Raw genomic sequence first — 17,798 nt, 5'->3', positions numbered from 1 at the left:
GACATTTCTTTGAAAGCTAATCCAGACAAATTCACCTGATGCATGACAAGCTCTGCTCTTGACTACAGCTCCAACTATATATTCATTAGCTCGCTGCAGTTCAGACCGAGCTAGGAGAAATAAATCAAGCCTTGTAGCACAGTAGAAGTGTAGGATGACATTCTGTCAGTCATCTGAATGAGGTTTGTTTGGTTTTCCCCTCAGGTTTCACAGTACGTAGTGCTGCCACTCGTCATCCAATGAGCGAGTGACCTGTCGGTCCATGTGATTTCATGCTTGGTTTGTTTATGAATAAGGAGGTGTGAACCTTAAATGCACTGAACTGAAATGCTGAATTCTTTGTTCTGGAGAATTGAAACCAAATTACAGCACTGCCAAACAACAGCCCAAAAGAGTATTGCATGTAATAAGAAAATGTTCTTGGAGTCGAGCTCATGTTGTTGGATTTTCTCCTTCTCAAGTATGAACAGCTCTTTTAGTGATACTTTTAATAAGATATCACTGTCTTCTCTTGAGCACCTAAGCATACAGATATTTGTGAACATGATGTTTTATAGCATTTCAGTGCATCACCTAATTTATGAAGCTACAGAAGCTGTCTCAGAGTTATACAGTTAGTCATATTTTACACCCAGAAGCATGTCTTTTAGAGGCAGAGTGACACCACGGGGCAGTATAAAGTTGATAGGAAATAGCTCCGGTATTTACTGTTTTGCAGAGTAATGTCAGAGCTTGTGGAATATGTGGAGACATCCTAGACGGCTGAGATCATTACTATCACCAGTAATACTGCTGTACATGTTTTTATTTACTTAACCTTTAGTTAAAGGTTATATATGAGATTTAAAACATAAATAGAACAGCAAACAACTATTTCCTATACATAATGGTTGTCCTGAGCAGAGAATAGTGTCTCACTCCCTCTGCCTGTGTTGCTATCGCAGCCTCTCTGTGGTCTGTTTCCATTGCTGGTCTGCTCCATGAGCGGCTGGAACTGCTGTTTTTATCATCTATATCGGTGAATTAAGGATTTCTTTCAACAAAAGCAGAGTTAGAACAGTGGAAAGACTAAGAAAGTTTTATTTTGTCTCTGTCCACTGCGAATGAAGTTACAGTGATAAGCGAGATAAAATTACCATTTTTGTCTATGATGTCTGGTGGCGAGCGAATTCCGTCTGTTTTCTGGTGAAACAAAGGGTCTGTCTCTGTCGGGATCCTTTCCTTAAGGTTTCCAGACACTTAGAATAACAACCTGAGCCTTTCCCTGGCAAAAAACAAGCACTTTTATTGGACCTACTTTGATGGCACATTTGTCCCAAAGAATTAACGCCATAGCAGCCCTTTTGTGAGTTAAGGGTTCACTTCGACCAAACCAGCGTTGGTGATTGTTGGACTGGCAAAGATGGTTTGAGAGACTTCTGTTTTGTTTCTGTCCCATTGTTTTAGTCTGAGATGCTGGTGCTAGTGTGACATCAAGTGGCAAGTGAATTTAATATATATAACTAAATGTTTACCGAGGCAAACCCCTACCACGGCAAGGCAAGCTAGGGCTTACTACAGTGTTATGGACCACACTGGCTATGGTTTTCTTTTAAGATGTTTTATATATGTTTTAAAAAATGATATATATCTGTATTACAATGAATAGATTTTAGTTTGAGTTTATAGAAAATGAGGTTATTTGTGGTTCTATAATAGCAATGACCCATTTCCCCTTTATGGTCTATTTTTCCAGCCAGACAGTCTGAACAGAGCTGGTGAACGTCTGCTGAGCGGCTGACACACAAACAACCTGAATACAGAAATGTTTCATTAAGATATGTGCATGAGTTCATGAAGGGCAAAGCACATATTTTTTGGGAAGGCTGACTTGTTAGACATGTTTAGTTTGTTTCTCTCATGGTCATTTAAATTGGAACATTTTTGTATGGTACTCTCTTTTTAAAGCTAAATCGAGGTGAAGGAAAAAGGAAATGTTGCACAGTACGGTAACAAGCTTTTTTAACCAATGCTTCAGGGACATTTGTATTCTCTATTGATTAACCTGAAGTACAAGTAGCCGAACTAGCAAGGCGAAACCAAAAAGTGACCTACAGACGCCTTTGGCTGTCTTCGTCATTCACGGGACATTAATATTGCTCTGGCTGAGTGTAAGGCTGTATTCCAAATAGCATACTAAATAAACTATTCAATATACCATTAGCTAACTGTCACTGAAGAATACTCTGCGTCACGACTGTATCGGTGACGACATTATCGGTTTGAGCGTGAATCAACATTACCTACACTCAATGGAACATTATTTTTTAAGGCAAATTACATATTTTAGAGTTAAATATTTTTTCTCTCCATTATCTTGGTTACGGGCTGCTGCTAGGATGAACTCCACAGATAAACTGTGTGTAATGGCTAACAGGGTTAAGTAAATATGCCAAGACTACCTTACTTTTCCTTTCCTTTTTCACAGCAAGAGCACAAGGCTTCATAATATTGGCTGCCCCCTCCCTCCTCTGCTGTGCACAGGGGTTCAGTCTGACATTAGTTGGCCAGGAAAAACCGTGGTGCTTTAGCTTGGCCTGTTGAGGATTAACTCAAACAGTGAGATTTTTTTTTTCAGCCTGCAGAGCTGCTCTGCGTCCAAGAATTGTTTGTAGAACTAAAATTATAATTAGCTTCTGTTTCCTTACCGAGTTTTTTTGACACATTAGAAAGCCCACGTCTGTACTGCTGGCTCAAGAGGAATGGTCTAGTCTTCCAGGATTTCTACAGACAGGTTTTCTGCAGTGTAGAGTGAGCTGCCGTCAGTCACTGAAATGAAGTTCGCTTGGCAGCTGGACAGGAAGGCTTGAAAAACAAACTGTGCCCTGTCGCATTGCTAGTTGGAAATATTTCTTTAAAACTATAAGATTTTGTCAGTGTTGTGAAAGCACGCTGTTTTTCCTTCTGAACTAGTCTGAAATAAAAACATATTTCTCCCTCCGCTTTAATAGCTTCTCTTTTTTTCACGGCCCAGAATAGATCTACTCGTTCATGGAGTTAGTTCCCACTCTGACAGGTTTTAGGTTAAACAGCAGATTTTAAGCCAGTCCATCTGGAGCCACAATAAAAGCTCTTTTCACAAGGGAACGAGGCAGTGTGGGGTAAATGGACACGAGGGGAAGAGAACGTCATACTTTTATATTTCCAAGGATTAAAAGAATCTAAATATATATTACTGACCTTGCTGTATGGGTTGATGTGCGCACAACCCGCTGGAGAATCATACACCCCAAAAGCCAAAGCCATCATGTTGCTAAGAAAATGATGTTATATCATTATGTGCGCATGCAGAGGTTAAAGATATATAGTGGGTTTTTCTTTTGTGTTTCTATCTGTTCTTTTTTCTTTTGTCTGTTGGTATATATATATATATATATATATATATATATATATATATATATACTGTCAATGCTTGGTATACTTTAGTGCAGAATGTACACTAACACATAAAGGAGAGACCATGACCTGTTTTCAAAGGTGAAGAAACAAGAAAAGAAAGTCAGATAATGTCTGTGCAGAGTGCAACATCAACCAGTGCATTGTTAAAAATAATACATCATTAGTGTGTAGCTATGCTGTGGTAACTGTCTTTGTCACGGTATTGTGGTTCTTGGAAGATAGTTGTAACTAGTTGCACAATATGATTAAGCTACGAACACAGGCACTGGTTATTGAAACATTACTTGACGTGAAGTGAGAGACTGACACCCTGGTAGCTTTTGTGAAACTTAATGTCACTTGCCTTGTCTTTATTAGCAGTTTCATCTCATTTGAGGGTGTGTCTAGCTAGATACAAGGGACATATATTTCTTACATTTTAAGCTCTGAAGTTTCAAGCAAAAAACATATTAGTTTAAGTTTTTCAACTTTATTTTGGGACTAAACGTATTATTTCAATGTTTAGACTTATGAGTACATTTTTTTGAACCTGGAATAAATGCACAAAAATACAGTGAAATGCAAGGTGGTGACACTTTCCATCTCAGATACTGTCCATATGCAGAAGATTACAGACTGGATGTTTGACAGATTTTTATTTTTATTTTTATATGATGTAATATGATATAATATGATATGATATACAGATCTGGATACAGATCCATAAACCTGTATGCTTTCGGGATGCAGGTCTGTTTTTTTCAGTGCCACTGATGCTGAAAATAATATTAACCAGAATAGCACATGTTGTACATCCACAGCAATGATTACACATGCTGGGCACCGGCAAAATAATGTAGACGCCTCAGAAAAAGGACTAACTTTGAATTAACTCCATCATTATTGGCCAAAAGGTGGAAACATGAATGTCTGTACATTTTTTCCCAATCCATCCAGTAGATGTTAAGATATTTCATAGATAAGTGAACATTTTTGCCAGCTGTTGGTGCCAGGGGAAAAGTCGGAATATCACTGAAGTGATTTGTTGCGCAGACCCATCTGAGAGGTCATTGTTGGAAACTGTTAGTCAGGCACCCAGCAGGTGATTGGATGAACCATCTGTCTATCACAGGCGAACTTCTTTTCCATTGAGAAAACCCTTCAGTGCCACTCTTTGCAGCAGGTACTTGAAGCTAGCAGCGTCTATGCTATGCCTCTATGGGAGCCATCATTGTTGTTCAGCGAACTGAAAAACACGGTGATCGGTTTGTGTGTTCCATCTAGCGGTGCCGCCACTCTGTGAGTGCTGCTGCTTGCTGAGTGACAGCAGAATGGGTAGTTGCACTGACGTTAGGCAGTGGCCCGCAGTTACTGTAGAAGGTAAATGAATGGTGATCTTAGTGTTATTCAAATTTTACATACATGTCAACATGTTAGACATTTGTTTCAACAATAGCCAGAAATGGAAAAATGAAGAAATAGAGAAAAAACAGACCACTTGACCAACTCAAACTGAAAGCTAATACCAATTTTAAACTAAAGAAAGAGAAAGCAAACTGTTGCAAAGATTTAATACTTTGCTACCACAGTAACAAATCAAGCCAATATAGTCTGCATGATGACATCTTTGACTTAATGTTGTAACTTTTTAGTGTGAATGCACTAAAAACTCACATCTCTCAGTAATGGTGGGACACAGTTTATGTTATTTGGCTACCAGCTGTCAAATTTCAGACGATGGAGCATCTGGTATTGAATACAGATGGTTCAAAGAAATCCTTTTTTCGATGTGGACTCATGTGGATACAAACCAAAGCTTTTCTCTTTCTGTAATCGTATCAATTTACGCTTTCAAATGTTTTTGCCGTCCTTGTTTATTGGCCGCAAACACCCAACATCTGTTTTGTCCCTTAACATGACAGTTCGTCCGTAGCTGCAATAACACAAACCAAATGTGTATTCTGTTCAACTAAAAGCTGTGACAGACTTTATAATTTAGCAGGAACTCGTCACTAATAATCTTCCACCATTCCCTTTATTTTCTGCTGCTTTCTTTGTGCAAATGATCAGTTTCATGACTCTTCATTTCTTGCTCAAGTTGAAACATTCATTCTAAGCAGAAATATCTTTGCCTCAGTTTGCACCTGGAGTGAATCTCCACCTGTTTCTCTCCATTCACCTCTTTCTATCGGCATTGAATACATTCGTACTGCCTCCAAATTTTGCTCAGCAATTTATCCGAATGCACCATTCAGTTTCAATTTCAAAGACATCCACATTAAGAATTTATAGCCTAATAGTTTTGCAAGGTATTATCCAATCAAGGTCAATTATCAGCATAATTATCGCATATTCATTAGCAATGAACCTAAGTTCTATTGCAGTAGACACCAGATTCATAAACACTGCGTAACCAAGACTTGCAGTGTGGCTGCATTTACAGGGATTCAGCCTTGTCAGGAGAGCTCCAGGCAGAATTTATCATCCTATATGTGTGTGACCTTGGGGAGAGGTTTACCAGTAGATTTGGGGAGAGAGCCGGGTTGGATAAGGAGGCACTTAAGCATGCAGAGACACTGTGATACAGAACTCTTTCATTTACAAGCTCTGTTTTTCACACCTTGCTATAAATAAAGGGATTTGGGGGAAATCTTCCCTCTGAACTGACTATATAAACTGATTTAATTAACTTTTACAGCTATGATCCCCTGGTTCCTCTGCAAGCCCTCTAAAACCTCACGAGTCTGGATTTAACAGGTTGTAGGTGAGAACAGTTCATTGTGAGGTCTTTGGAGTTGACCACAGTTGAACTCTGAAGTTATGTCCGCTGGTTTTGTTAAAGTTTTAACTGATGTGTCTTGACCCTTTAGGAGAAAGATGTTATGGCTTTATCCACACCCACTTTCATTATCAGAGGCCTCCACTTGTTCCTCTCACTCATCAGAGAGCTACAGTACTTCATTTTCAAGCTGCAAAATCACAGACGAGGCGTCAACACCCGTAATCAATCTTTGCTTGTGTTGAATATTCTCTCAATTAGATTTTCTTTTCTTTGGTGCACTGTTAATGTGATTTCTTGGGAAACTATGATAGAATTGAAGAACAAAGAGAAGTAAATTACAGTAACAGATCTCCATTTTCAGTGATACACTGATTATTATCAATTGTCATGTAATTGTCCCATATAATCCTATTTGATATGTAATTATATCATTTCCGACTTAACTGAGCTCTTATCAGTAGGTGGCCTTGTTGGATTTGTGTCCACTGTCCTCAGTTCTAACAGAGCTCACTCACCATTTAATGTCCCTCTGCACCCACAAAGAGGCCGACTGACTCTGCCCCGCGAATGCCTCTGTATTTAGCCTGATTTACGATATCGTTTTGCAATAAAGGCCAGTGTGAGGGGAAGGGATTCATTAAGGAGCCCAGTTTATGTTTTAGAGAAGTCCGGAGGGGCCACGGGAATACTGATTGGCACACAGATATGTGCTTGTCTCATCCTCCCGACCCAAGCCAAACGCTCTCATCCCCTTTCCCCTCAAGCCATGTGCACTAGATTGCACAAAGGAGGTGTTGTTGTAGGCTCGCAGGATGCCCAGGATGCCCAGGGTTCTTGCCACTCAGTCTGCAGTCTCCTGCTGTGATAACACTGTTCTAGACATATCAGGCCTCCTCACGGCACCTGGAGGCCCTTCTCAGCAACCCTTAATGACATCCCCGCTGACCCTGCCAGCCCACTAACAGCGGCGCTTATTTGGGTTCGTCTTTTCCATCCACAGCTTCACCAAATAGGCCAGCAGCACGGCATTGCAGTGTTTACTCTTCATCGGTCGATACTCTTTAATCCCCGAGATGATGCTTTCTCTCATGAACTCAAAATAGCTCTTCCTCCTCCCCAGCGAAGCCGAAGGCCCATTACTCTTTATTAGCTCTTAGCGTCTTAAATGTGGCCATCCATTAGAGGCGAGGGAACAAACATCCCCAGCAGGTCCCTCAGTCGCCTGCCAGCACACACATACACAAATTTAAACTGACCCCTAATCAAGAACAGTTTTGTGCATTGAATTCAGCTCATCTGAAAGAAGAGTTACCTGTGTAACATGTTCCCTTTGAAGATTCCCAAACTTTGCATTGTGGCGCTGCCTCCCTCCTCCATGACTCCTGCTTATCAGCTAGGCGGAGTCCACAGACCTCTATCTGCCTGAATGATTTCTTTCCTATGGAGGCTGGCATGAAGTAATACCATACTGTGTCATGTATTGATTCTTTTTCCAGTCCCTCTTTCTTGGATTTCTTGGTGACTCAAAAGCATAAATCATCCACAAATGATCCTTGAAGGAAATATTGTAATTATTATTCTTGACGCATGGTCACAAATTCAATAGCCCTTATTAATTGAACATGGTGAGAAATATGATGTGGGTAATTCAATGGGACTAGAGAGCTTTCTCTCATCCTTCATGTTTAAGACGGTTCTGTTTGGCATTCATGGCAAAGCTCAGAGTGATTCAGGGTCACGATGAGGGTCAAAGGGAGTGTAATTGTAAACCTCAACAAAGAGTGTTTCTCTGTCAGCTTTGCAATATGATTGGCCATTTTCTGTTCTTGTAAAACCACATTTAGACTACAGTGTCTGAAAACCCTTTTGTATGTGGTCCTTGTGTATAGATTATTGAAACCGATTCTCTGAAGAGAATCCAGGTATCACAGTGACATCCACCTTTTCTCTAATACTTTGTCCATTGTTGCTACTTTTTCCTATTGAGCTTTCTGTCCTTGTTCCTTATTTCTTGTCTGTCTTGACATGTGTGTGATGAAGCAGAAAGACAAGCAACCGACAAGGCAGCCATTCACTTCGATGTCCACCCATATTATTACAGCCAGGAGTGGGCAGCAGGAACGTGGCCTCTGCTTCCCTGGTGTCCTCTGTTGTGGCTGTTCATTTACTCGGCCTCTGCGAGTGTGAAGGCTGCTCCTCGCTCCGCCAGTCCTATTCCAGCTCTACATATCCTTGCGTGGAGCCCCAGTGATAGGATGAGTGAGCCTGTACGAGGCTGGGTATAGAAGGGGTGCTGCTTGGCTAGTTAACACTCATCTGGGACCTGCCTTTCTCCCCTGCTCACCTCTACACAGCCCTGTCTCACAGAAAAACGCATGACTGGTAACCTCAGAAACTGGAAAGCTTTAATTGACTGCATGGGCGAGAGTGGCATCAGATATTTTTAAATGATGACTAATTACTAACTAATTGGAACTGAAACTTTTGTAAGGTTATTACATGCTGTGTGCTTGTATATTTGCCGTAGAAAGTAGATTAAACAGAAATAGATCAGTGCAGACAGAGATTGCAAATCCTTTTCTTCTATGCGAACTTGAGATAGTTACGGCTTACAATGCCAATGCTAACAGCTGATATATTTATCATGTTCCACATTTTAGTTTATTGTGTTTGTATGCTAAGATTTGCTAATAAGCACCGAACACAGCGTGCAACTGAGGCTGATGGGAATGTCTTTAGTTTTGCAGGTATATTTGGTTGACACATAAAGATTTTGACCTGATGATGAACTGTTATGCCTTGATTCCACCAGGCCCCGCTGTGTCGTGTTCTGGCTCAGTGCGGCCAGAGGCTGATCACTGTTGTTCCAGACAATGCTTGTGATTCCTCCTGTGTATTTCAGAAGCGTCCCAGAAGAAGCTCTCTGCTGTGTTTTCTGAGAATATGCGGCTGGCCGAGCCAGGAAGTCAGACACAGAAACAACATAGAGAATCTGGTCAGTTTTCAAAATAAAACACCCTGTGCAGTCCTCCAACCAGCCTACTAATTTGGTAGAAGCACAAGAATCAAGAAAAAATAACCAAATCAACTAAATCTGAGCAAGTCAACAAAATCTGGCGGGCTTAACACTTCTGAAACGCTCCTGGTGGGGTATAAAGTGGAACAAAACTGCTTAAACTGTTTTGCAGATGCAAAGTCACAGTCTCGTGCCCAGTGGAATCAAGGCATTAAGGGATCACCGGTTGTTACAGTTCCTCTTGTGGGAAACACGAGTGTCTGTATCGAATATGACAATCCATCCAATAATTGTTGAGACATTTCCCTCAAAAACCATAAATGTCAATCTCATGGTGCTGCTAGAGGAAAGGTCAGGGGATGACCAAAGTCATTAGCATTCATCATAACAGAACTGTGAATATCTGTAAAAAAATAAAATAAAAGTGGCGGACCGACTGACCCACATTGCCATCCATTAGAGCTACGCTGCTATATTATGTAAAAATGACAGTAACTACTTATGTGCAGGGATACACTGCTTTCACAATGCACGCTCACCAAGACCATTTAATAAAGCAACCAACCTTTGTATTTGTTGGATGCTGCAATCACAGAGGTCTCATCAGCGAGAGGTCCTGACAGCTGCTCCATGAAGAAAACACAGCCTCAACAACGTGTCTATATAAAGAGAGGGGAAACATCCCTTTTTATTAAAACATCGGAAATGAAGAAAGAGATTCAAACATTTGAATTTAACTGGCTCAGCATAATGTTGGCTATGCTTTTACAATTTAATCCCACACAATAGGGAAATTTAATTATAAATGATGTGGATCATAAAATGTATGCTGAAATAGACATTTTTCTCAGTTGAATTATCATTATTTTTCTTTTAGCCTTTGCATTTCTCTGCCAGCTGAAAGTTTTATTATATTATATATATTATATAATTAGCAAATTTGGTATCTTTTAACGTTCCTTTTTAAAATCTCTACAGTGCAACTGCAGTTAGTGCTGCTACATCTACGACAATATTGACTTTGTGATTGTTGCTATCACACGGCTCCTACAGTGACAGCTATTTGGAGTTAACAAGGGTTGACTTGGGAGTTGTTTATAGATCTGATATGGTGGTGCCAGCGGATGAACACAAGTGCCAAATATTTTTTGATACCAATGTTGGGTTTGAAAATGTACCCGAATCTCATTACATATTACTCACTGAAAATCAGTGCCTTCTGTTTTTTGATTAACGGAGCGTCACCTCCAACTCTGTATCCAGTTCTCGTTATACATCCACAGTTTCCATTCTTTATGCTATGCAAAGCTAGCTGGCTGCTGGCTGTAACTTCATATTCACTGTACAGACATGACAGTGGTATAAATCCTCTCATCTTACCCTTAAAGCACATTTTCCAAAATGTCAACTATTCCTTGAACACAGATAATTCTGCTGCACATTATTGTTATGGTGCTAATAATATACAGTTCATATACTGTATCCAGTGTGAAGTGAGAACTGGCCTAAGGGACCCTGCAACCAAGATAAATTCTGACTTTTAGGATCCTGTAATATGGGACAAGACACTTGCATCAGTGGATCTACCTCAAAGGTTGTGACAGCAACAATTAACTATGTAGTTGCATCATGTCCGGTCTCAGCGAACGAGCTAGTGAGCTGAAAGTTGGTGACAGTTTCAGGGGCCTCAGCTTGAGAGGGCCCGTGCAGATTCCAAAAGAATGATTTTATTAAACAGGAGTGCCTAGAGCAATGTTCTCTCAGGGGGTCCAGAAATCTGAGCTACACCCCCCGCTGCACAGAAAAACAAACAACTACTGGAGTTTGAAAAGTAGGTTTGTACTGTGTTTTTCAAATTCTCCTCCCTAGAACAAAGGAGGGAGTGATTCATCTTGAAATAGCTTTGTATGATTTATTAATTCCAATCCATAACGCAGGCTTGCTGATTCTGATTATGTTGGAGGTGGGTCTGGAGATTTCCAGGCTTTATTTGGCTTGAGATGGGATTATTTTCCAGTTTATAAATTCAGCGTCAGTTTTCAGGCACTGGTCCTAAAAAAGGTTTGCATGCATATGCTGATGCTAGGTGAACTGGCTCTCCACTGTTCAGGGACACGCACACAATGAGACTTCCTGCATAAGCCTGCATTAAAGACCTTTTAAAGATTAAGTTTAAATCACATCTGAGCCAAATCAACATCAATTTAAACCTTGTTTATCATTGATTCAGAGAGTCCATAAGTAATTATTATATACGGAATGTATCTTCTGCTACTTGTCACAGTAACAGTTTGGTGCAGAAGATCCTAATTTGTATTGGATTTTCCATTTTCTGTTTCATTTCCTGCTTTCCACTAGAATAGCTACTCATTTTATTAAGAGATGACTGCGCTTTTAGATTTTGTTTGTACACAAGATTTGCCTCATTGCTTTGCTTTAAACAGAATTCAAATGAGTCCTTATAGGTAGACGGCAACAACAAGGTCTGTTATTCAAAAGCCCTTGTACTTGCTTTTCTGTTGCACTTGTAATTGTAAATACAGGCCCAGTCATTTTCGTCTGGTTCTTGTTTTTTCTAGTTTGCTGATGTCAAATATTGTTGGAGCAGCCAGAGATTTAACAAACCATCCAGCCTTTTAGAGATTTCATTATTTGTAATGCTTGGAAGACATTCTTTTGGTCCTCATTGATAAAGGAGTGTTTGCACAAAAAGGAAATTTAAAAAACAAATTAGAGGAGCCTGTTGCTACACAATGTAAAACCTCAATAACTATATAACTGTATAATATAACAACAGTGGATCCAGTCAAAAATAAGAAACTTAACATGCTTTTTCTTATCTATGGGTACAGTCTTATATTCTCCAGCTTGTGAGTATAAGCACAAGTGTGAGCGAATTTGAATCCTTTATGTAACCTGTGACGACAATGAATCACAGTTCAACACAGAGAGTAAAGGTCTGCAGTCCTGTGGAGAGAGCAGCTCAGACATCAGACTGGGAGAGTGAGACTAACATTACTACCTAGGGACCAGAGGAAGATGGTTCTGTCTTGCAGGACTATCAAGCTTTTCATTTGTCAGCGGTGCCAAGTATTGCCCACAAACAACAGAAAGCTCCTGCTTGTTCAGGAAAAATACAAATTGCTCTGTGGTGCTCTGCTGCTCAGAAATCTGTGTTCCCTGTCGTAAAGACAAAGTCTGGGGCGTCTGGAGTGTTTACTCAGAAGCAGCTAACTGATGCTTTAAATAGGACTGCGCCTGGGTTCAGGGTTGGAGCCCGGCTGCACCCTTGTGTCCCTCAGCGGGGCAGCAGCACTGAGGTCAAGAGGGGCACCATAAATCACAAATCCCCGTCTGATTCGTAAACTGTCGGGACATTGATTTACAGGGCCTGATCAGAGGGAAGAAATCCTCTGGCTGCTAGCATGAAGATGGGAGTATGCTGACGGAGTGTAATCATACAGCAGATTGCTCTTGAAAAGAAGGTCAAAGCCCACTCTTACTGTGATTAGAACCTTTTCTTTATGTGGGCTGTGCTGTTCCAGTGGGGCCATAGGTGATAACAAAGGAGTCTGCTGTGAACTTGTTCCTTAACATCAGGCTTAATTGTAATTACGATAATGTCTGTAGGTGATTTGATAAGCAGCAATACCAGATGTCTGTACGTGTATACATGATTGATAGTGTCTCTTCCTTCTGTTGGAGCCTTTACAGAGCATCTAATACTGATAAGGTTGACAGATGTGAGGAATCGGCAGAGCTGGAGGTCCATTCAGACTAGGGCTGGGTATCATTTAAATGTTTTGAGTACAGCCAATATGATAGCTGAGTGTCAGTGGAAACTTAAATGAACAACACTTATTTCTATATCTTTTATTTATTTTGAACAAGGGGATACAGTTTGGTCAAAAATCCTTGAGGTTAGATTACCAATCACCAAAGATTACCAAAGTCTGATTTTTATTGCATTTCAGTGGTAATTTGATTAACTGCAAATCTCTAATGGAAATTACAACACTAAAGTGCATTCAGTGTTTCACAATTGCTTTGGCTCAGTCTCAATGGTTGAGTTCCAATTTACAAAACAACTTTACACAATATGGTGTACTTGATTTTAACCTCAAAATCTCACTTAGCACACACAATCTCTCAGTTAGGTAATACAGCACACAGTAAGAATATCAGAGCAACACAACATTTTATATGTTAACCATTGAGTTTTAGTCATTGTTGCATTTTACAATAAGGAAAATGTATTAAGTTATTTGAAAAAGATAAATGATGCAGTCTAGAGTCTGACTTTACAGGGAATCCAACATTCATTCAAGGCAAAGCTTAAATGTTATTTAGAGTTTGTGTTTGGCAAGTCAGTTTAGCTTTTTGCGTGAAGGAAAGTTTTAATGGGGCATCCTTACTGGTTAATATGGTTTCAATACCCAGCTCCATCTCAGACTGATGACAACACACTATTACACTTGTCCAGTCCAAAACCCCAAAACATAACTTTTACAATGATATAGCAACAAATGACAGGCTGGAACCAGTGAATGCACTTAATTGATTCATTTATTGGAAAAATTGTTGTTTCATTTTTTACCGATCGATTAATTAGTTCAGCACTAACTCTGGAGAAAGGTAAAACTCGGTAATCATTCCAGATGTCTGGGTCTTCTCTTGGTCTTGTTTTATACATTTAAAACATAATTACAGCAATTACACAATTATAGTACACAAACACTTAAGGCCAGACACTGTAGGCATAAACATTAGTCAATTTTGAGATGTTATTTCTTCTTCTTTCAGACTAGTGGAAAGAAAACACCCAAAATACACATTAAGGTGTACACTTTGTCTGATTTCTCCTGAAGTTATCATTACATAATTCATTAGTTGCTTATTTAAACATATATTTTAAGAAAACTTTTAATACGGAAGATAATTGTCTTATTGAAAGTAATCAACTGGAGAAGTTTCATAGTGATATCTGTTAATGAAAATGTTTTTCTTATTCACAGTTAGTGTCTCATATTACATATTTTTAAAGGCTGTTTTTCTTCCTCTGAGCCAGAAATCTTCACTTCAGTACCACTTAAATACATCAAACCGTTATCTGCAGATTGTTCATATATCAATCATTGGCTGATTTATATCACATTTTATACCTAAAAATGTTCCCAGTTTCCACTGTAAAAATATTTGACTCTAATATGTCAACAAAATGAAACAAGAGTCTTGAACCTGGCTTTATCCAATGTTCATATGTCTGTTCTGGAAATCTATGCCTCATGTGCATACTTAAATATAACGTTTCAGAAAACTTGAAGTTGTAAGTAAGTAATGAACTGGAGAGGTTTCATGGTGATGTACTGTAGTTACCCAATTCACCTAGAACTAGTGCCTCACCTTGAGTAACTCCCCTTCACCATTCCCACAACCACAAATGTTCATTGCCAGCAACACAATGCTTTTAATGAGTCAGAGATTGTAAATGGCAGAAAAACATATGTAACGTCCCATTATAAGTAGGAACACAATGTCATCGGTGTAGTGAGAGGTTAACCTTCCAAAGTTGAGTTGAGAGAGAAATTGCTGCTGCAGATGGCTGTCACTCACTACGAGCACAGTTCGACCTTTGCTTAAAGGCTGTCTGCAGTTTGTACACCAGGAGCTTTTTGGCAGAGGAAGATTGTAAAGTGTCTTCTTGTGGTGAGCTTGCCCTGACTCAGCTCTTTTCTTCTGTCTTCTAGTAGCCGACTGTCGAGTCTTGGAGGGATTGCAGAGATATTCCTCCATCCCCACATACCTGCCTGTCAACTACCAGGTGCTCAACGCTGACTTGGCATTCTTCCTGAAGGAAGCCAACCAGGACTTCATGAGGAACTCTAGCCTGATGTCACGGACTGAGCCCTTCTTCATCTACCAGGCCAGAAGTTTGCCCTCGCTGAACACTAGCTATGGGCCTCTCTCCTTGGAGCAGCCTGTCCCTTTAGAACTCCTACAGAGCCCGGGGACGTTTCCTGCCTCTTCTGTTTTTACCTTCAACTGGAAGGTGCAGACCTTTATCATGAACACCAGGATTCACTTGGCCAAGCCCAGAGTCCAGGTGCTGTTTTATGTCGCAGGCAGGGACTGGGACGACTACAGCGCCATCGACAAGCTGCCCTGTGTGCACATGTTTGCTTTCCATGAGACCCAGGAGGTGCGTGGCACATGCCAGCTGAAGGGGGAGCTGGGGCTTTGTGTGGCTGAGCTGGAGCCCTTGGCCAGCTGGTTCAGCCCGCCCAGCATAGTGCCAGGACGCCAGAGGAGCCTCGAAGTGTCCGAGGGCACGCCGGTGGAGCTCTACTACATGCTGCAGTCCACGGAAGCCGGGGAGTGCCACACAGAGGAGGCCAGGAAGGACCACTACATCCGCTCAAGCCACGAAGGGCTGTTTGGTTCCTACACCTCCACGCCGCTGAGGAGGATCGGAGGTGTGAGGCTCTACCAGAACCCCACTCCTCCACCGCTCGCTGAACACAGGCTGGATAGTAACTTTATGGTCATGGTGCCAGCCACACCCATGAAGCAGAGGGAAACCGTGTCTGCTTTTATCACTGTGTCAGCCCACTCTCCCGTTGAGATGTTTACTCTCAGGTAAGAATGCATTTCTTTTGTTTTTCTGTTTAGTGCCTGGCTGCTGTCTGTGCAATTCTACAGCCAGTGTCTGTGACTCCTGCATTTTCCTTAGTCATTTTATTCTTCCTCAAAGATTTAGGTAGTATCCACACTAAAGCTGTCCACACTAAATCTCTTCTTCTTCCAACTCTTTCAATTAGCAAACGCTATAATTCAGCCTGGTCTCAGCAGGTTAAACCTCTGTTCAATTTAGTTGTCCTATTAAAACTTTATTTCAATTTCTGAAGTCAAGCAACTCAATGAGAATGAAATAATAATTTGATCCCAGCTGATCACACCTGTTAACCAAGGTAAACAGTTCTCGTGTTGCTGTGCTGAGACCATTGATGAAATCAGTATAGATCGTGAAGTCTCACCACATAAACATAAACACACAGGCTAATGACAACAGCTTAATTGTGTTATTGGCTGTATTGGAATTCCAAACAGGTCATCAGAGAGAGTTAGAGAAAAATCGGCTTCTTAACTTTTTTTCTGTAGCACAAGTTCACATCAGTGCAGGCATGTGCCATCGTTTTAGAAGAGCGGTCTTTGTCGTATTCAGACAGGTGTAGGAGAAGGATAAGAGACGAGTAACATAAATCAGCTCCTTGACACTGTTGACACTCACTGTTGAATTCATTCAAAAATTAGTTTTAAGTCTAGTCGCCTTTGTCAAGCATTTCATATAACAAATGAACAAAGGACAGCAACCCATCCTAGGGATCAAACCATGAACCGTCCGTGGAAAAACCCAGACTAACAATGATCTTTACTTTATTGGTTATATTACTGAGACCTGAATGTTCCTTGGGGTATTATTTTCCTTTGAAATGTAAAAACGATCAAACGTCAACCAGTGGACTTTTACACTTGAGTTTTAGTGTGGATTAAAAAAACACAATATAATTGTGTTTATTAGTGAGCTTTAGAGGTATTCTGCTACCTTTGGACAGAATCAGGCTAGCTGTTAACCTGTGCTGTTAAGCTAAACTAACTGGCTGCTAGCTGTAGCTACATACTTACATAAAGACGTGAGAGTGGTATCAGTCCTCTCATTTAAAGGACCAGTGTGTAAGATTTAGTGGCATCTAGCGTGTAGGATAGGGATTCACAAATAATCGCAATAATATTAAAATCGCAATACGGCCAAGTGCAATATCCAAACCGCAAGACGCTGCAGTTTTTGGATCATGGTCAAATGTGTGACTATACAGCATTATAATGAAGTGCTGTAAAACTGGTTTTCCAGATTTAAGCAAACATGTTTGTTTTGTTCGTTTGTTTGGTACAGACCCCAGCAAATGTCACAACTTCAAATTGTGTTGCAGAAATGATCATTCCCACTAATCGTATCGCAATCGCAGAATTTGTCAAAATAATTGCAGTATGATGTTTTTACCATATCGTGCAACCGTAGCGTAGGAGAAACTATGGTGGCCACCAAACTCTCAAAAAACTCAAAAGGCCCTATCTTGAGCCAGTGTTTGGTTTGTCCGTCCCTCTGTAGATAGAAACAGCTAATTTAAGAAAACCACAATGATTCTTATTTTCAGGAGATTATACACTAATGAAAACATACCTATGAATATAATTACAACATACAATTTCTGCCAATAAATGTTACACACTAGACCAGTAACTCTTGGCCAGAAAGCTAATAAGTGCATACTGCTCCTGTTATCATGCTGTGTGACTAGATCCAACCGAATACTTGACTTAAGATATAAATTAGAGTATATAAAGTACATACAAGTTGAATTTTTATGGTTTTAGTAGAGAATGTTCTTTGTAAAAATGTATTTTTATTTTTATACATCATAACAGTTAGCACGCATTTCTCCCACAGTGAAATAGTAAAAGAGCGTGGTTATCTCTCAGAAATAGCTTGAATCAGTGAAGCTGTTGATAGGTACTAATTACAGC

General features: G+C 40.3%; 1 protein-coding gene across 2 annotated transcripts in view; it reads left to right on the top strand.

The window, feature by feature from the left end:
* si:dkeyp-14d3.1 (transmembrane protein 132C) overlaps positions 1–17,798 on the top strand; it is a 148,348-nt gene that overhangs the window by 12,253 nt on the left and 118,297 nt on the right. Inside the window, exon 2 of one of the 2 annotated variants that reach the window (XM_051423359.1) lies at positions 14,966–15,851. In XM_051423359.1, the coding sequence (XP_051279319.1) occupies positions 14,966–15,851 (886 nt within the window). Of the gene's footprint in view, positions 1–14,962; positions 15,852–17,798 lie in introns of both variants that reach the window. The other variant, XM_051423358.1, reaches the window with a different exon arrangement.

Source organism: Dicentrarchus labrax, unplaced genomic scaffold (assembly GCF_905237075.1).
Source record: "Dicentrarchus labrax unplaced genomic scaffold, dlabrax2021, whole genome shotgun sequence".
NCBI lineage: Eukaryota > Metazoa > Chordata > Actinopteri > Moronidae > Dicentrarchus > Dicentrarchus labrax.
The sequence above is the reverse complement of the archived record's forward strand: the minus strand, read 5'-3'. Positions and strand labels throughout refer to the sequence as shown.